We start from the raw sequence: 21,279 nt of genomic DNA, 5'->3' as shown, positions 1-21,279 counted from the left end.
CTTGGCAGCGTGTTGATGTATGCAGCGTCTTCGCCTGTCGCTAATCCTCTGGGGGCCTGCCCTGAGTGAAGCGTGCCGACATGGGCGCGTGACCGCCGCTCGCCCGTGGTCGCACTACCTGTGTCCACCTGGTCTCCGGGCTTCACAAGTAGGAACGCATCAGAAGAATTCCTTTCATGCACAAAGTGTACCAAGTTTGCAAACAGAAGAATCATAGCCATTTACCGACGCTTAATGACACAATAATTCACCTCCATCACACTTCATATATTGCAAAACACTAATGACTGATATTAAAAGCAATTATCTCCTTTAATTATAAACATGAAAAGTTTTGACCCTTTTTTAGCGGACAAATATTTTGTTCTAAGGGAAGGAAAGACTGATGTTGATTTACATATTTACAAAGATGTGAAGTAAGGCCAGTTCCTAAATTTCTTACTAAACTTGCCACTGCACGGAACTCCCGTGTGGTACAGTGTCGGATTCACTAGGAGCAAGAAATTGTCCAAAAGAAGACCAGTTGACGATATCTGCATGATTTATTTTAGAGGATGAAACCCTTTCAGTAATGCTTCAGTCAATCGCTTTGCCGCGCTTACGAAATTCTGTACTGGTACGAAGGTTTCTCTGAGAAAGATGTTACGCCTCTTCATGCAATTTATACTGTATTCGATTGACGCTGTTTCCAATCTGAGAGCGTTATTGACAGCGATTTCGTGCACCGCTTCCACAAGCTGCTTGTTACTGGTTGCTGCACATGCACTGCCATCTTGATTAATAGCACAGGGATAAACACGAGGTAGCTATATGAAAAAAAGTTTCTTATTAGGTTCACCATTTGTTTCTCTAGCGTACCATAACAACCACAATAATATTGAAGATGTAGACAGGGAGTGTCCCTGAGGTAGCATACTTTGTGCCTCAAATGTCCGTCCAGGAGTAGGAAAAAGGTATACATTATTGTTCATCATTTACCCCGTATAAGACACGAGAATGTACGTCCAGAAGAGAGTGCTAGCTTTTTTTAAATTTTTTTTTATTTAGCTAATAAGCAAGTTAACTTTCATGTGCACAGATACTTCATTTTATATTCTCGCTCTTCTTTTAATTAATATTGTTTTACTTTACTTCCTTCCATAACGGTTGTATTCTTTGTCTTGCACGCTTAGTAAATGGTTCAAATGGCTCTGAGCACTATGGGACTTAACATCTGAGGTCATCAGTCCCCTAGAACTTAGAACTACTTAAACCTAACTAACCTAAGGACATCAGACACATCCATGCCCGAGGCAGGATTCGAACCCACGACGGTAGCGGTCGCGCGGTTCCAGGTTGAAGCGCCTAGAACCGCTCGGCCACTCTGGCCGGCCACGCTTAGTAATTCATCATGCTATTTTCCTTCGCAACAGATTTTTGTTCGGGTCCCCATTTAATTTTATGAGGAAAACTTGAAAAGGAAAAAGTAGAAAACACAAAAAAAAAAAATTGGAGAAAGAAAAATAACAGCGAAAAAGTTGAATATTAAGGAAACTACAAAATTTTATCTCGCATATTACTTACAAGACTATTCATACAGTTAACAAAACGAGTAGGAGAATGACAAAGATGTTTCATGGAAACTAAGATGATTTGTAGAACAATTAAAGCAGCATTAAAAATGTCATAATGCGAATAAAATATTCAACAGCTGTGTCATTAAGTTTATGAAGCCCTAAGAAGTCTTATACCGAGCGATTTTGCTCTGTATCATGAAAGAACTGGATCTCGACAGCCAAATGCTAAATATCGTTATGTTCACCGTTACGAACACCTGCCAGTAATATAAATTTTAACACCGATGCAGTATTTACGACGAAGAACACATCAACAGAGAACTGTTACCTAATAGCAAAAATATTGCAGAACCGATTTCTTACTGAAATAGCTTTCTGAAGATGTAAGACATTATAGACCATTAGAGAAATGCCAAGCAACAAGGATTTATATAATATCACACGCAAGGAAGTTTATAGACATAACTCCCATCAATAAATACCGAAATGTGTGACACAATAATCGAATCATAAATTATTCACACATCAGGAGCCCTCATTGTTAAAGGAACTGCACTGCTATAAAAGCTAGAGATTAAATAAATAGACATCTTAAAAATTATGTTCATACGTGAAAACGTAAACAGGAACTTGATCTTACACGAGAATTTTTTTCTGGACACAAGAAAGCAGTTAAATGTCTTTGTAGAACACACAATCAGCTCGAAAAAACTTGAACTGAAAGCCATACATTTATCATCGTCGTCCAAGGACGGTAAAACACACACTGTGAGTATTCGCTTAGACACACACACACACACACACACACACACACACACACACACACACACACACAGAGAGAGAGAGAGAGAGAGAGAGAGAGAGAGATACACAGTCATTGTGCAGTTAACCAATAGACGCTCGGCAGCCGACAATTCTACAGAAACTATCTGTGCGCAGGCCAGTAACCAACTGTGTGGTGATATCATCACTTCCAGTGGCGTAACGTAGCGTACTGAAAGTGAAAAACTGGGACCAGACAACAACTGCCTCCTTGAGAAAAAACAACAATCGTGAGTTAAGGCACAATTTAAATCAATAATTTACCCAATTATTTATATCCTAAGATTACATTTTGTTTCAGCTGGAAAATAACTGTTCTCAGTTAACTGTAATTAAAGTCATGATCGAAATTATAATTTTTAGTTAATTGTATGTGTGCTTTTTTATGACTGACGATAGTTTAGTGCACGAGTGCGAAATTGCCTGAGACTACATGCTGAAAAATACAACGTAATTATTTTTAAAAACGTCACATTTCCTGTTATAGTATTTGCCTGTTTTAGACTGATGATCTTCTTGTGTCATATGCAGAAAAGACAAGTTCACGGCACGTGTACGGTGGAGCATTGTTTTGGGATTTTTAATAAAATTGCTGTTAATTCTAGACACTTTTTCGTGGCAAATGATCTTATGGCTCTTAATTCTCTTCATAGTTGCAGTGCGTAAGTAAGATCATAGCGAAACCTGTAATATTTCACAGTTTTAATCGGCCCCGAGAAATTAGCCCAATAATTTTTTCGTATTCTGAATACATTTTGTAAATATTCTCTGTAGGTCTTACTCAGGTATTTACTATTCATGCGCTTCTTGCCATTATATCCGTGTCTGGTATAAAGAATAATCGCAATCGATTACAGTTTCGACACCTCTTTGCAAATAACGTTTCATGTAACTGCCTATTTATCGACTAGTCGCTTTTGTCACATCTTCTTCAGATATCAGAGTAGAAAACGAAGACACCTTTCAGATTCCATTGCCTGTTTAAATCCTGGCTTATGTTCGACGTGAATTTTGTTTTTGACATTGTATTCTGTACGTCATAGTATGAACGCTGGCTAAAGAAGGTAAGATGGAGTCCGATACATTAAAACCGTGTATAGTGAACATGAGTAATACTAAAATTTGTTACTTATACGTCTTAGCTTTAGTTAGACATAGCAGGTCACAAGTCTCATCTTTCCTCATAGAATTTGAGACTCTTGTGTTAATGCAACAGGGCATCGGATGTGGCCTCACGAAAAAGTGAGCAGTTCCTTTACAAAACCTGTTATGTAAATACGCGTAGAACTTCATTATGGCCGTCAGTCTGGTCTGTCAGAAAGAGTAAGAGAAGAATGTATTATGCTCATATACCTTAACACACAGTGCATTAGCGACAGTGCTCCATTCTAAAATTTTAGGTGTCGGAATGCACCTCTTCAATCAATAACCCCCCCCCCCCCTCCCCTGTCATAAAAATCATGTTTCGATTTTTGAAAACCTGCGATAAAACTTACTATGAGAAATCATTTTGTTACGAAATACTGATATGAAATTCAAGTTTTTAAAACTTTTTTTATAATCACAACAATAATACCATAAAATTTAATGCAGACAACAGTTGGTACATCTGTCTCCGTAGCAGTGTTACATCGCTCCCTTGTTCTTTCGCTGGTGTGACACGAAACAAGCGTTATAGTTTTTGTCTACTACGATATAGCATGGGGTGATAGAGCCGTGTTACCGTGTTTATGCTCTAGCAGAGCATTTGAAATTTAATAAAGAAGGTTTTCAAAGTTCTTTCCTTCTGAAGAAATGAGTGTCTAGAGAGCCTAGAACAGAATTTCAGGTTGATTTTCTGGAGAACACCGTTTCAACTACTGAGAACGTAATTTCAACTGCTGCGGGCCCCGATTCAATTCCCAGCCGGGTTGTAGATTTCCTCCGCTCGTGAACTGGATGTTGTCTTGTCCTCAATTTCATCGTTATCACCGGCGTGCAAGTCGCTCAACTCCTCCGCTCGTGGACTGGGTGGTGTGTTGTCCTCAATTTCATCCTTATCGCCGGCGCGCAAGTCGCTCAATGTGGCGTCGTCCGAAGTAAGACTTCCACTCGGCGGGCGAACTTTTTTGTTTTTTGTTTGTTTATTTGGCCTTTGAGTTTGTACTCAATTTAGTCATCGGCAACACATAGTGACAATGTACACATAATTGAATAAACAAATACAGAAATGCATATTTACAAGAATAAAAAGCTTAACTGTTACAGTTTTGTACGTAATGTTTTAAAAATTGAATTTAATTGAATTGGAAAGTAATTAAAAGTGTCCTGGCTTACAATTCACACCAATTCTGAAATACCTTATCAGCAAGACATATTTATAATTTACGTACACCATTAAAACCTACAGATTGTAACCAGTACTCTTGATGAAGGTAACTATCACTTTATATAGACGAACGTCTTTAGTACACAAAAGAGAAGAAGCTGATTGAGGAAGATGGTAGCCCATACTCAGCAATGTCTTCAGAAAGACCAACCGTTCACGGTAAAATTTGGGGTGGACATCAGCTTCCGACTCAGGATCACATTCACATGCTGGTGAACTGTAAACGTTGATCCGATGTAGATGTTGTGGGAAAGAGGCATGATTGAAGCGGAGTCTTATGATGGTAGAAATCGTGGATCGGTCCAGATGTGTCCTCATGAACCACGGCTGTGAAGGAATTCGAGGTTGTAGTACTGCGTAATAACCGCCTTTTGTCTGTTGAGAAACGTTCCACATTTCCTGCCATTGTTGTCTTGCGTGATCCTTGACTTCACGTAAGTAGTCTGTACAAGGAAGGTCTTCCCCGGATGGGGCCTCCTGGCCAACAATGCCATACGCTCATTTCATTTCATTTCATTTCTCTCTCTCTCTCTCTCTCTCTCTCTCTCTCTCTCTCTCTCGCTCTCTCTCCCTCTCTCTCCCCCATACCTACCCTCTCTGGGAAAAGCACTACGAAGGAGCTCCTTTGAAGACTTTGTCCTACAGATTACACCATAACAAAATAGTCACAAGGGTTGAGATCAGGACAATAATAGGGCCGTTCCACACTGTGTCCAGTGAATGCTAAGTTGTCCAGGGGAACGATACAATCTCTCAACGTCGTCCGCAGGAAAATGTGCTGTTTCGTGCAGAGTGAAGCATATCCAAACCGTACTGCGAACGTCTTCAGACACTTCCTAAAACCTATTTTGCGCAGCCCTGTAAAAGTTACGTTGTGATTTAATCCACATTTACTGTTTTAAATCTGAGATGCCGACATGTACCTGGGAGGTGCCGGAACGCCGTTATGGCTCGTTCCGGCCGAAATTAAGCCCTGCGCTAGTCTGTAGGGCTGGACAAATGCCAGATCCAGATCGAATTGACGACTATTGGTATGGTAGACTGGAGAACTTAAGTAATGGCTTTTATGAGGTCTTACACGATAGTTTAGGCATATTAAGGGACATCATAAAGTACAACATACACACACATGCACACCTAACCTCCCCTCCCACCACAACGCACAAACACACACGAACGCACAGTTAGCATAGGATAAAATACATTATAAAACCAGTTAACGGCCCACCGCCTGATTCTTTAAAGAACAGAACGTTCATGTACAGAACACTTGTTTCAAGCATCTGAATGTTTATGACGTCACATCTTCTGAACTATTTGTCTTAAAATGACGTAGTTGTGGATGTACGCCAGTACTATATCCAGATACTGTCTGAAAAATGTATTGCAAAAGAGATAATGGTAAAGAAGTAACAAATTACAACGTAACGGCCGATGCTAAAGTCTTAACCGACGACATGGCTTTAATGCTTGACTTACTGAGTTAATCATTTAAGATAAGTGAGTAGCTTATGATAGCGTACACAATTTTTAAATTTGGTCAATAGTTATATGAAACACTGAAAATCAAAATTTTATTGCTTCTGGAAGCCGTAGATACGCAACCTACAGCTGGGTATTCGCCCCGGATAATGTTTTGAGTGATATAGATTTACACGATTTAGACAGAAGACGCACTTCGATTTCCTCCCTTAAGATATATTGACGACGTAGGCGATAGCAGGACCACACAGCGAAAAAGTTAAAACAAAATAAATTTTCCGAGTCATAAAAAAAGCAGAGTCTGTTCGACGAGTAGGACACAAGATGAGACCGAGAGGTTCCAATGGCTCTGAGCATTATGCGACTTAACGTCTGAGGTCATCAGTCCCCTAGAACTTAGAACTAATTAAATCTAACTAACCTAAGGACAGCACACGCATCCATTCCCGAGGCAGGATTCGAACCTGCGACCGTAGCGGTTGCTCGGTTCCAGACTGTAGCGCCTAGAACCGCACGGCCACTCCATCCGGCGAGACCGAGAGACACGTCTTCGGTTTATGCATAACATGTCAAATCCATGCAAGCACAATTACAAGAAAGTCTCTGCCTGTATTTAGTGGTAACACTTGTCTTCACGCAAGAGAACAGTGGATGGGGTCTCACAAAGCTATTCCATCGTAACAAAGTGACTAGATGTACGACAAGAACTCTGTGGTAACCAGAATCTCACCGTGGGCGCCGGTCTGTTTTGTCAGACAGATCTAGAGATTACTATCAACGGGAGAGGCAAACAAAACTGAGGTTGATATAGAGCGTGCTCAGAAACAGTCTGAATAACTTGTAATGGTGTTGCAATGTACGTTGTACTGAGAAATAAGTGTAAGAAAAAATTTCTGTAGTTGCGCAGTTTCCGAGTTAATTAGCATTGAAGTTAGCTAATCAGGACATTGCAGTGTAAATTCAATAAGTCGACTAGATACCATTAATCCCGTTGTTCTCACAGCGTAGATGATAGCGCACGGGACCGTCCAGTCTTTGGCTTGGGCTCGATCCTTTCTACAGTCCCGTGTCCACTTTTCGTATCGCTCTCTTGTCCGGTTTTAGGAAACCAAACGAAGAACACGTTTGGTCATACCGTGTCTGGAAGTCTGCTTGAGTTTGTACGTTCAACGACCTGATTAGAAAACTTCAATGATAATTAAATCGGAACTGGAACAGCGTACCGAAATTTTTTCTTAACAGTTATTTCTCGGCACAAACTAATCTGCAACTCTTACAATCTTTTCAGACTCTTTCTGACCGACTTGTGTATGTAGGGTGCTTCAGAAGTCTACATCTACATTTGCATGGTTACTCTGTAATTCACACTTAAGTGCCTGGCAGAGGGTTCATCGAACAATTTTCACACCTAAATCTTTCCGTTCTACCTCTGCTGTCTTTTATTTTATTATGATGATCATTTCTCCCTACGTAGGTGGGCGTCAACAAAATATTTCCGCTTTCGGAAGAAAAAGTTGGTGATTGAAATTTCTTTAATAGATCTCGCCGCAAAGAAAACCGCCTTTGTTTCAGTGACTGCCATCCCAACTCGCGTATCATATCAGTGACACTCTCACCCCTAATGCGCGATAACCCGAAACGAGCTGCCCTTCTTTGCACTTTATCGATGTCCTCCGTCAATCCTACCTAATGAGGATCCCACACGGCGCAGCAATATTCCAGCATGGGACGGACAAATGTAAGGCTGCGTTCACACTGCCGGCCGGGCCGGGCCGGGATGACGCGTACCGGGTCCGGTTCCTCTTTTAAAAATGCTTAGCGGTATATAAGACTTCGCCTCATCGTTTTATTAACTTATTTTTCCCTAAAAGCGTTACTTACTCGTGAAAAAAGAAAAAGTCTACTTTTCGTTTCGCGTGATTTCTTAGTTTCGTAACGCTTCCCAACCGATTTTGAAGAAAGTATGCGGCTAAAGAATCTGATTTTTGTACACGCGGTAGTGAAACATCTTAGCTTCCTATTGAATCATTTATCTTCCCATATTTCTTAACAGTCATTGTGAAATGATGCTATTTGTCAACGTTGTGCACTTGATTTACAAATCTTGTAGTGAGAAAGTTATGTAGCGGGTAGCTTACTGTTAGATCCGTTTTAGACCATACATTGTTGGGAATGAAATGTAGCTGAAAGTACCAAAAAGTTTTTGAAATGATAGTGATACTGATACCTGTCTCTGGTCACAAGTAATGCGAGCTACTCAGTGGCGTCAGTGCCGCGTCCGCAAGCCACGGAGTTCGCGCGGTTACGGCCTGGTTTAGTGTAGTCATATAATGCAGGACAGAAAAAAAAACTAATTACTAGTGATCAGCGCAGACCTAGTGTCGGTCCCTCGTATTATTTTAATGGTCTTATTGTCTAGATAAATCCCAATGTATAAGAATTTTTCGCTCGGCTACTGGACAATCATCTGCTATGCTTTTATAATTGGCCACACGTTGCATCACAAAAGACAAACAATTATTTCTCATCAACATCCTAGAATTAGCATCATGTACATTTCGTATTTCGAACAAAAAGATAACTATAACTGAAGCGCAATTTTGTAGTATCGTTGTCTACTTTGACAGAAAAAATAATGGAGAGTTAATGAAACTACTGTAGATCGGCACAGATGTGCGTTTCACTGTTCTTCGTTGTTTTTTTTTCTTCCTTGGCGGGCTGCGCTGCACTGTCAAGGTAATCCCCACTCTTTGGCTAAATGGCTGGCCGGAGGCCAAATAAATAAATTTAAAAAGATCCCACCCTTCGACAGCTGACAAGCAAGTCAGCAGGAAACGCAGCTGCAGTCAACAGTTGCTCGCCTTTAGCTAGTCTGTGCTGTCGTGTAGATCAATGTCTTCACTCTTTTATTGGTATTGTTTTGACTCTGCAGTAACTCGCCGAGTTTTGAAGTACAGAAGAACTAGGAGGTTACGGATTCATCCCATAAATAGCGACAGACATTTAGGAGAGTTTTTTTCTTTATATGAAGAACTTAAAAAACAATCCTGAAAAATTTTATTCAAATTACAGAATGAATCATAATACATTTCAGTATGTGCTGCAGAACATTCAAGACAAAATTTCTTTGGTCTCGCGGTTCTAGGCGCGCAGTCCGGAACCGTGCGACTGCTACGGTCGCAGGTTCGAATCCTGCCTCGGGCATGGATGTGTGTGATGTCCTTAGGTTAGTTGGGTTTAAGTAGTTCTAAGTTCTAGGGGACTAATGACCACAGCAGTTGAGTCCCATAGTGCTCAGAGCCATTTGAACCAATTTTTTTTAAACAAAATTTCTAAACAGAACACAAATTTTCGCAGAAGTACAACAGCAGAAGAAAAAATGTGTCAAACGATGAGGTAAGATTCGTTAGTACACACTTCTTGGTTTGCAGTAGAACTTTGTACAGTATTCACTACCTCCAATTAATTGTAGTCATGCTTTTGTATTTTAAATTTCACAAACGCTGACCTCTGAGGGGAAGAGAGTTTATGGGACTCCCGAGAATCATTAGGAGGTAATTAGCTTCGTCATTTTGGATAATGTCTTCTGTGCCTTCAACGAAGAATCGCAGAAATACTCCTTCAGAATTTTCCAACTTTTTTCTCCTTTTTTCTTCATGATGCAGCGCTTGGCAGTGGTGATGATTCATTATGTGGAGCCACTGATGACGTAAGATAGACAGATTGATAGGCGAAGAGCTTTGAGATAATGCCCTTTGACTCAGTGGTTCTATTTCCACTGATAAGGAACTGCCGCAGCATGACTTTACAATGCATTATCATCTGGTAGGGACACATTTCCGTCCCTCAGTGACACTCATATCTGTCTCCGTTTACAAATAAATGCGAACTATTCAGTGGCGGCAATGCTGCGATCGCTGGCAAGCTCTTGTTGCAAATGCATGTAAATACGGTAGATTAAATAAATGAAATAAAAGTAATTTCGCATGTATCATTATAATAGACGTAATTTTTCCTCACTGATTGTGAAATGTGAGGTAACATTTTAAATAAAAAACGTGTGCAGTCACACTTGTGATGAAAGCAGAAGGGAGACGCGTGATGCATGTACTGCAGAAGCTGTAGTGCTGCTCCACAAGCTCGCGCCTGCGGTCGGCTCGCGCCGGCAATATTAAACACTCGGGATGTTGCCGGCTCGGCACCGGAAGGCTCACGCTGTGTCGGCGCGGCCCGGCCGCCGGTGTGAACACCGCAATTCAGAACCGTGTATTTGATATCGAAGCGGGCGGCGGCCCGGCCAGGTTCGGCTCTGTCCGGCCGGCAGTGTGAACGCAGCCTTACATAGGCTGTCTCTTTAGTGGGTTCGTCGCATCTTCTACGTATTTTGCCAACAAAGCGCAGTCTTTGTTTCGCCTTCTCCACAATATTATCTATGTGGGCTTTCCAATTTAAGTTGCTTGTAATTGTAATTCCTAGGTATCTAGTGGAACTGACAGCCCTTAGATTTGTGAGATTTATCGTACACACGAAATTTATCGGATTTCTTATAGTACCCATGTAGATAACCTCACATTTTTCTTTCTTTAATGCCAATTGCTAGTTTTCGCACCATACAGAAATTGTCTCTAGATCATTTTGTAATTGGAATTGATCGTCTAATGATTTTACTAGACGGTAAATTACAGCGTCATCTGCAAACAAGCTAAGGGGGCTGCTCATATTCTCACCTAGGGCCTATGACACTACCTTATGGAACGCCAGATATCACTGCTGTTCTTCTCGACGATTTACCGTCTATCGCTACGAACTGTGACCTCTCTGAGAGGAAATCTCGACTCGAGTCACACAACTGAGACGATACTCCACATGCACGCAATTAGATTAATAGTCGCTTGTGAGGGACGGTGTCGAGAGCCTTCTGGAAATCTGGGTATACGGAATCGATCTGAGATCCCTTGTCGACAGCACTCAATGGGAATAAAGAGTTAGATGTGTTGCACAAGAACGATATTTTCTGAATCCGTGTTGGTTATGTATCAATAAGTCATTTTCTTCAATGTGATTCATAATGTTCGAGTGCAGTATTTGCTCCAAAATCCTACTGCAAATTGAGGTCAGTGATATGGATCTGTAATTCAATGGGTTACTCCTATTTCCTTTCTTGAATATTGGTGTGACCTGTGCTACTTTAGGAACAGACCTTTCGTCAAGTGAGTGGTTGTACATGATTGCTAAGAAAGGCGCTATTGTGTCTGCATTCTCTGAAAGGAACCTGATTGTTATACCATCTGGACCGGAAGACTTGCCTTTCTTAAGTGATTTGTTTCGCAACACCTAAGATATCTACTTTTATGTCACTCAAGCTAACAGCTGTTCTGGTTTCGAATTCTGGAACATTTAGCTCGTCTTCTTTCGTGAAAGAATTACGGAAAACTGTATTTAGTAATTCCGCTTTAGTGGCATCATCATCGGTAACATTTCCATCGCTATCGCGCAGTGACGCTATTCACTGTTTTTTGCCAGTGGTGTGTTTCACATGCGACCATAATCTCTTTGGGTTTCCTACCATAATTTGGGACAATGTTTCATTGCGGAAACTATTAAAAGTATCTCGCATTGATGTCCGCAATAAATTTCGAGCTTCCATGAAACTTAGCCAGTCTTGGGGATTTTGCGGTCTTCTGAATTTGGCATGCTTTTTTCGTTGCTTCTGCAACAGTGTTCTGACGTGTTTTGTGTATCATGGTGTTTCAGTTCCGTCTCTTCTTAACTTATGCGGTATGAATCTATCTATTGCTGTCGATACTGTATCTTTGAATTTGAGCCATATCTGGTCTACACTTACATAATTAGCTTGGAAGGAATGGAGACACTCTCTTAGGAAGTGTGGTCAATAATTCACTCTCGGGAAGTACAGGCCAAAAGTAACTAGTAACCTCTGCTGAACATGGGTCCGCAAATCAACAGTTGCCGAGGTATCGCATTAATTCGAATTGGGACCAACCGGAAGCGCTCCTGGATACCGCGGTATTTACATTTGGATCGACTATCTGCTTGTTTACGCATGCGCAACTAACACTCTTTCCCCCTTCGTGCACTGTGCTGTATCGCCCTCACAATCAGTTACGAACGTGAAGGCACCGAGGACAGAGGTTACACCAATGAAGAGTACGCTGACACGCACTTCATGTATGGTAAAGCGAATGGCAGTGTCCTTGAGGCTTCACAATTGTATGAAGAGGCTTTTCCTCTCCTCAGGCAGGCCGAAAGGCCTACATTCAGCCGGTTATATCAGTGCATTAGAGAAACCAGGAGTTTCTCACACCATATACGAGAACGTCGACCCAGATCCGTAGCACCCAACGTTGAGGAAAGGGTGTTAAGCATTGTACACGAACGTCCGAGTACTTCAGCAAGGAGTATTGCTACCGAAGAGCGTGTCCTGAGTCATAGGCAAGTACTCTATCCAGCCAGTGCAAGCCCTTGACGATGCAGATTTCTCTCCTTGAGAGAACTGCCAATGGGTGCAACAACAGTGTATCCTGAATTTCCTGTTTGTGTGCTGCATTCTGTTCACGGATGAGGCTGGATTTACCTGTGATGGTATTTTTAACTACCAAAAATGTCGTATTTAGACATCCTAGTGCAGAAAACGCATCACGACATCAGCAAGGTTATTTATTGCATGTCTGCGCAGGACTGCTCGGAGACCTTACAACTGGACCGCACTTACTAACACAGGGACTAACCGGACAGCAGTACGTGAGGTTTCTGCTTCCAAATGTAAATGATGATGTCTTACTGAACCAACACCTGAACGTGTGGTTCATGCATGACGGTGCTCCAGCATTTTTTCATTTACTAGTGCGCCAGCTTATAACTTGGATGTATGATCAACATTGCGTAGGTAGAGGAGGCCCTATGCCTTGGCCTCCAAGGTCTCTGGATTCCCCAGGACTGCCTGAGAGGATTCCCAACTAATTTCAAAGACGAGATCAATGTTACTTGCAGACGCATGGACAATATTTAGAACACCTACTTTCAAGTTTAGAGATGCCATGTGTTCCAAGACACTGATGAACCGCAACAGAAAACGTGTTTTATCCCGACTGCGGTTGATTTGTGCACCCATGTTTATTGAAGCTCTTTAGCTGCTTTTGGATTGTGATTTTCACATATGAATTATTGACCATCATTTCTGAAACATCCTGTATTTGTCAGCCGAAGTAGAGTGCTTAGATTTTTAGACTGGATCCTCTGTGCCCCTTTATATCTTCTTGTCCACGCCAAACGAAGTGACGTAGCTCTCAAGCAACTCGACCCGCATTCTAGATGAACCATTTTGTTGTCCCGATTTTCATTTTTGACCTGTCAGGGATTGAGTCCAGCGCATACCGACCGTGCGAGCACCGAGCCGTCGAAACCTCACTTGCTCTTCCTTGCTTTTTTATTGTCTGCCTGGCATGTAAATGCTCATCAGCTCGTAACAACAGTAACAATAATGAGAATGGCGTTACAGGCAAATGAACGACGCAGAGCTGTACGCCAAATCGAGCAGCCTCCAGCAGCAGTTCGTGAACAAGGTGCTGGAGGAATTGTGGCCGGCCCTGGACTGGCGGTGCGAGCAAGGCACTGTGCTGGACGTCGGCTGCGGCGCTGGTGACGTCACGAGACACGAGCTGCTGCCGCGACTGCCACCAGGAATCAGCGTCCTCGCTGTAGACATCAGCCCCGCCATGGTAGCTAAGGCGGCAGACAGGTACTCTGGGCCACGCCTGTACTTCCGTCAGCTGGACATTGGCACGCCGCATATTGAAGAAACCGACGTCTGGAGGTTAGGTCCATTCCCAAAGGTCTTTTCCTTCTTCTGTCTACACTGGGTGCAGGATCAGAGGTAAGTAGGTTCTTAACGCATTGCACTAAAGTAATGATTGGTCACAATACATGCGTCAAGTATGTCCCATCTGAAATGTCTAAATATGCCCGGTAATTGTACACTCTTCTTTGGACGTTCTCTCTCTCTCTCTCTCTCTCTCTCTCACTCCACCATCAGTCCTACCTGGTCAGTCCTGCACTAACGACAAATACTCAAGGATCAGTTTTTTGAGCTATTAATTTTGTTTTTCCTTAGAGTTATTCCAGTGAATATCAGTCAGGCTCTAAGACATCGTGGTCTCCTGACTTTCATTGTTTACATACTCTGCCCTCACAGTCATATTCCGCACATCAAGATGCTTCATTCCAATCCAAGCTCGATAAGGTGAAGTCAATGTTGTATGAATTCATGTAAACGATATGCAATTAACAAGTAAGTGGACCATGGTTGAAATACTCAAGGCTGGTGTAAACACATACATTCCAGACACAACGGTCACAGAAGCTTTTAGTTTGGGAGAGAAACCGCATAATGGGACGCCGGTCCCTTCAGAGGATGACCCAGCCTATGTCGACCGGTGACCTCCCGTGTAGCGGACAGTGTGGGCCCGAGTGAAAGGGAGGAACAACGCCGTGTTCAGCTTAAAAGCAAATTCCGCTACATTGTGTGGGAGCGGCCAGCCTACGCATTCTTTACACATAGCACACAGTTTCAGAGATTTTCAAAGGGAGACAGCAAATGCCAAACGCCAATGCTACAGGTTTCCAGATAGGTCGCATTAAACGAAACATCATTCTCCCATTTGAGAAGAGCAATGCTGATTGGCAGACGATATTTCTGATGCTTTGAGCTGAAGGAATAATGGAAGAGACCGAATGATATACCCCTTCACGTCTGGCGTGGAGAGGCGCTGTTCCATTGTCGCTCTTGGTGCGAGGAACAAGTCTCTTCTCAGTACTTCACTGGGAGAACACCTCTGTCGGGAGTGAATCGAAGTGCTACTCTATATTGAGTCCTTGCGATTAAGTGTTGTTCACTGGGTTGGCCGACACACTTATTGTGCGGTGTGAACGGACAGAGTTATAGTTAAACGCCTGCCAGCGAATTTTGAGTGGCATCACAGTCAACGGTCATCTGACTGGTGTACCATGCCAATAGTTAGACTAGGGGCGAATAGGAATCCTTGACTTCATCAAGGCATAGGGAGAGTTTGATTGGCGAAGGTCAATCCAGATAGAATGAGAGTTATCTTATTTGTCAGCAGCGAGTGGCGCAGACAGCAGTCATTGCAGCTAACGGTATTGTGCGCTGCAGCTATTGTGAGCCCCATATTTCCTCCACAACAGTACACTTCACTGCATTTCACACGCCACAGCCTCGACTGTACCTAGCAACATTCTAAAGGATAATTATTCAAGTTGAGTATGCACGCCTCTCAGCCATTCTGCCAAATCAACAACCATCTTAAACTTTGTACAGAAATTTCATTAGCGAATCCTATCCTTGAGAGGTAACTTCACATCCCGAAAAGAACCAGGATATAACTTGCTCAATTCATAACTAAAAGTGCCATTGTGATTTCTCAGAATTTTTGCAAAATAAATAATAACTTTCGTTAGTTTCATGTTTTTCTTACACTAACTAGCACTACTCCAGTACCCAAGTATCCCACTAGTTACGTAAGAAATTTTGTGAATTTTTGTGTCATTTCCTTACAGCGGATGACTCCAGAAGATATTTGTTGATGAAAGTTTTTCAGGCATTTCTCGATAGAACTTTAGGAGCGTCTGTCTGACTTCTGTAGTGGTGTGGGGGTGGAAATTGCATCTTGCAGGAGCCATAGGGTAAACGGTACATCTCAGATTAACCCATTGAGCAGAATAACAGAATAACAGATCAACCCCATACCTCAGAAGGCGTTTGCTTTTCATGCACTTACAAGGAGGCCACCCAGCAATCGCACTTTGGTAACTTTTTATATTTCTAGTGCATGAAGCTTGAAACTCAAAGGATCTCTCCCATCACCCTTTAGATGCAACTCTCATAAATTCTCGCGGAAATTAACTTTGAAGTTTTTCGATCATCCTTACCGGGCCAAAACAAGGACATTTTCAGACAAGCAGCGTGGCTCTGTGATAAAGTGCCCGCATCCCACCTGGCGGGCCAGGGTTTGGCTGCCATTGAAATCAAATTTTTAAATAACGGTGCATGTTCTGCAAGCATTTATGTGAAGTGTAGAATATATACACACACCAAAAACGTTCTGCATTACCTCGGTTCAGAGAGTTCCGGAACCTGTACAGAAAAATGGAATAGAGAGCAACATAAACATCACTTCCGTCCTTTTTATTGCTCATGAAAACCGCACATTGCATGATGTACCAACATACAGCGAGACCTTCAGAGGTGGTATTCCAGTTTACTGTACGCACGGGTACATCTAATACCCAGTAGCACGCCCTTTTGCATTGGTGCATGCCTGTATTCGCCGTGGCATACTATTCACAAGTTCATCTAGGCGCTGTTGGTCCAGATTGTCCCCCTCCTCAACGGCGATTCTGCTTAGATCCCTCACAGTAGTAGGTGGGTCACGTCATCCATAAACATCCCTCTTCAATCTATCCCAGTCATGTTCGATTGGGGTTTATGTCTGGAGAAGATACTAGTAGAGCGATGTCGTTATCCTGAAGGAAGTCATTCACATGATGTGCACGATGGGAGCGCGAATTGTTATCCACGAAGACGAATTCCTCGCCAATATGCTGCCGATATGGTTGCACTACCGGTCGTAGGATGCCATTCACGTATCTTATAGCAGCTACAGCGCCTTCTATGACCACCAGCGGCGTACGTCGGTCCCACATAATACCACTCCAAAACAGCAGGGAACCTCCACCTTGCTGCACTCGCTGGACAGTGTGTGTAAAGCGTTCAGCCTGACCAGGTTGCCTCCAAACACGTCTCCAACGATTGTCTGTTTGAAGGCATATGAGAGACACATCGGTGAAGAGAACGTGATGCATATCCCGAGCGGTTCATTCGGCCTGTTGTTGGTCCCATCTGTACCGCGCTGCATGGTGTCGTGGTTGCAAAGATGGACCTCGCCATGGACGTCGGGAGTGAAGTTGCGCATCATGCAGCCTATTGCGCACAGCTTGAGTCGTAACACGACTGTACGAAAAGCATTCTTTAGCATGGTGGCTTTGCTGTCAGGGATTCTCAGAGCCGTAATCCATAGGTAGTGGTCATCCACTGCAGCAGTAGCCCTTGAGCGGCCTGAGCGAGGCATAACATCGACAGTTCCTGCCTTCCTGTGTCACCTCCATGTCCGAACAACATCGATTTGGTCCACTCCGAGAGGCCTGGACACTTCCCTTGTTGAGTGCCCTTCCCGGCACAAAGTAGCAATGCGGACCTCTTTCCTGGTGGAATGACTGGAGCTAACCGGCTGTCGTCCCACCTCAGTCTAATAGGCGCTGCTCATGCATGGTTGTTTATATCTGAGGGTGGTTTTAGTGACATCTCTGAACAGTCAAAGGGCTGTGTCTGCAATACAACATCCACCGTCAAGGTCTATCTTCAGGAGTTCTGGGAACTGGGGAGTTGCAAAACTGTTTTTGAAGTGTGTAAAAGAAACAAAAAGTCGATAGCGCTTGAGAGTGGTAATTGCTGGATAGTCTCATTTTGGTCATTACTTTTTTCGTTTCCTCTCATTTATTACGTATATTTACGTCATTTAATTATAAAATTCTTGAAATATACGCTAACACATCTAATTGTAATCTTTATGAAAAACGCTCGTGTTGTTATTTGTAATTACATAAGTAAAATAATGCAATTATCAGTCTGAAGATTGTTTTGAACACAGTGCTTTACAATGATGAGTCAAAACATTATGACCAACTGTTTAATAGTGTGTTGTTTCATTTTTCAAACACAGGACATCTGAGATTCTGTTTGGTAGGGACTCTACAAGTCCTTGCCAGGATTACAGAAACACGTGGCACCAGATGCCTAGGCACAAGTTAAGCAATTCCCGCAAATCTCGAGATGGTGGTTTACAGGCATGCAGCTGGCGCCTGATGTGTTTTCCAGTGGGTACAAATCAGGCACATTTACTGGCCAAGACATCAATATGAGGTCACTATAATGCTCCTTTAACCACTGGAGCACGATGCTCACCTTGCAACACGGACAGTTATCCTGTCGGAAGATGTCATGGGGGGGGGGGGGGGGGGAGGGACTTCAAGCATGAAGCCATGCAGGTGGTTTGCAATAATATTTACGTAGGGCACTGCTGTCACGACGCCTTCGATTAACTCCACAGATACCATCGAAGCCCAGCTCATAATTCTGCCCTCACTGGCCTGCATCTGTGGCGTGGTGCGTGTTTCGTGCAGCCATTCACCCGGATGACGGTGTCTAAGGACCTAACCATCGAACTGGTGTAACAAGACAGGTGGCACGTTCCTACCGATCCACAGTAAAAATTCAGCCCACTAAAATCATAACTGACGATGTCGTTGGGTCAACACAGGAACATGTAGGGGTCGTGTGATGTGGAGGTCCATGTTCTACAATGTCCTCTGAACGGTGTGCTCTGAAACACTTGTGTCTGCACCAGCGTTGTCCTATGTCGTCACATATGCCGCAAATCGCTGCCTAAGCCGGATTATACGAGGTTTGTCCGGAAAATACGTATAAATGTTGAATAATGTCTTTATGTTACAAGTTGCAGTCACCGCCAGGTGGGACTACTGCTGTAATCAATCCCATCAACGCTCAGTTCGAGTCAGAGCACTCTGCGTGAAGGTGGGAGTGTGCGGCAGCTTGTTGACAGTTACCCTTTTTCACCTGCCATCGGCATCGGTGAGATTTTCAGTGTTTGAAACAGGTTTACGGAGACAATTCTCTGAAGGAACCAACCGTGAACAAGTGGTTAAAAAAGGTTCCGGGATGGCCGGGAAGAAGTTAACGATGACCCTCGCCCAGGACGCCCGTCGACATCGAGTTCCGATGCAAATGTTGAACGAATTCGGGCTTGTGTTCTTAAAGACCGTAGATTGACAGTCAGAATGATTGCTGACGAGCTGTCAATCGCCAAAACAATCGTTCACGAAATCCTGACACAAAAACTTGAAATGAACAAATTTTGTGCGAAAATCGTACCGAAGCTCTTGACGCCAGAACAGAACAGAAGTTCTGTGAGGATTGGTTGCAAGCAGATGAACGAGAGGACTTTCTCAACCGAGTCATCACTGGAGACGAGTCCTGATTTTACGAATTCTATGTGGAGCTCAAATCTCAAAGCAAGGAATGGAAACTAGCAGGAGAACCGAGAACAAAAAAGTCGCGAAAATCAAGGTCCAATGTGAAGACAATGTTGATTGTTTTCTTTGATTCTAGGGGCATTGTTTACAAGGAATTTGTCCCTCCCGGCCAGAGAGTGCACGGAAATTTTTACGTTGTTGTTCTGACACGTCTCAGAGCTCGTGTGGCCCGAGTTCGACCGGAGTTGGCAAAAGGAGGCAGGTGGATCCTTCATCACGACAATGCGCCCGCTCACACGTCGCTCGTTGTGCGCGAGTTTTTGGCCCGAAGCTCAGTCACCGTGACAGACCACCCGATTTAGCCCCGTGTGACTTCTTCATGTTCCCGAAATGCAAAATGGTGCTTCGAGGGTGGCACTTGGGAACTTGGGAGATGTGGAAGCCATCAAGGCGGAAACGACACGGCTACTGAACAACATCACAACTGAAGACTTTCAGCAATGTCATCAGCAGTGGAAAAGGCGTTGGCAGAAGTGTATCGCGTCTCACGGCGAGTACTTTGAAGGAGACCATATTGTAATACCTGAATAATTGTAAAATAAAGTTATTATTAAACTTTTATACGTATTTTCCGGACAGACCTCGTACAGTGGGGGATCTTCCGACCTCTACGTTTTGTGATGGGACTGGTCGTCCAGTGCCATACAGCCCACTTGTTATTTCACCATCCTTCAATGACTTTCCATAGGTGCTCATGACAGTAGTACGCCTATAGGCGACCAGCTTCGCCGTTTCAAAGATTCTCGTTTCCAGCCACAGCGCCACAACAATGTGTCCTCTGTCAGAACTGCTTATATGAGTGGATCTCCACATTCGCGGCCCGTATCTTCGCTGTAATGACTACCCATTCGTCTCTCTTCCACTTACTTTCATGCTTACTACTTCATATGCCCGCAATGTGTGGTTGGCAGTTATCATAATGTTGTGGCTCATCAGTGTAGTAAGCATGGGCCTGTTGGAGGTGGTACGCCGTTGCCTTCCTCTGACCTTTGTAATGAATTATCCAGCCAGTTATTTGGGGATCTGAAGTTTAATGTGGATTCCGAAGTTTCCAGAGATGAATGAAGTGACAAGTGACAGATAAAAATTCTAGGATTGTATCACAGACAAAAATCGCCTTCATTGCAGAAACAAATTCTTTATCATCGATCTTTTATAAGAGTTTGTTAATCAACATTGTTTAAATAAAAATCTATTTCTTTGCTGTTGAGTTCTGCAGCTGTGGATTATATTATTTTAATCAATAGAGCAACCTGCCACTCACTTTGCTATTTATTTTTGCATAAGGTAATATGCGATTCGGACATCCACCCATCTTCAGTTAGCGTACTACGTGTTTGAGTCTTCAGACCGTACGCAGTTACAACATGGAGAGCAAACTGGACGCTGCAGCTGCTCTGTGCAAAATAACAATTTTGTTTAGCGACTACACTTTACGAGTTGTATATTTGCGATATATCGTTTTTTAGGTGTACTTACCTTATACTCAGCTTCTTGTTATCCCAATTTGCGCGTTTATGGATGTGTCGTAAACACTTATATTTTGTACAGCTACAGCCTAGTATCCGCGACGTTGGCAACTGACATCTTTGTTTATGTCCTAAAAAAAGTCTGCCCCTCAACGATTATACAGGGTAATCCAAAAACGAGTTACAAATTTAAGTGACATTACTTACAAAATCGGTGCATGTGTCATTCTGTAGTGAACAACCTTAAGTTTCACATAACAGTGTCAGGTGACATTTTGGTTCGATGTGACTACAATTTGTGATGTGGTAAACTTCACACCGGTACCTAATCAATTTCTTACCACACTCGTTGCAGCAAATCGGACGTAGCTTATGC

The 21,279-nt window shown here is 43.0% G+C and overlaps 1 protein-coding gene across 1 annotated transcript in view; it reads left to right on the top strand.

The window, feature by feature from the left end:
* The first annotated feature begins 13,751 nt into the window (after positions 1-13,751).
* The window catches only part of LOC126267699 (juvenile hormone acid O-methyltransferase-like), a 61,064-nt gene continuing 53,536 nt past the window's right edge, over positions 13,752-21,279 (top strand). The window contains exon 1 of the mRNA XM_049973001.1: positions 13,752-14,122. Coding sequence (XP_049828958.1) covers positions 13,752-14,122 — 371 coding nt within the window. The remainder of the gene's footprint in view (positions 14,123-21,279) is intronic.

This window comes from Schistocerca gregaria, chromosome 4 (genome assembly GCF_023897955.1).
Source record: "Schistocerca gregaria isolate iqSchGreg1 chromosome 4, iqSchGreg1.2, whole genome shotgun sequence".
Lineage (NCBI taxonomy): Eukaryota > Metazoa > Arthropoda > Insecta > Orthoptera > Acrididae > Schistocerca > Schistocerca gregaria.
Note: the sequence above shows the minus strand (reverse complement) of the source record. Positions and strands in the feature narration are given on the sequence as shown.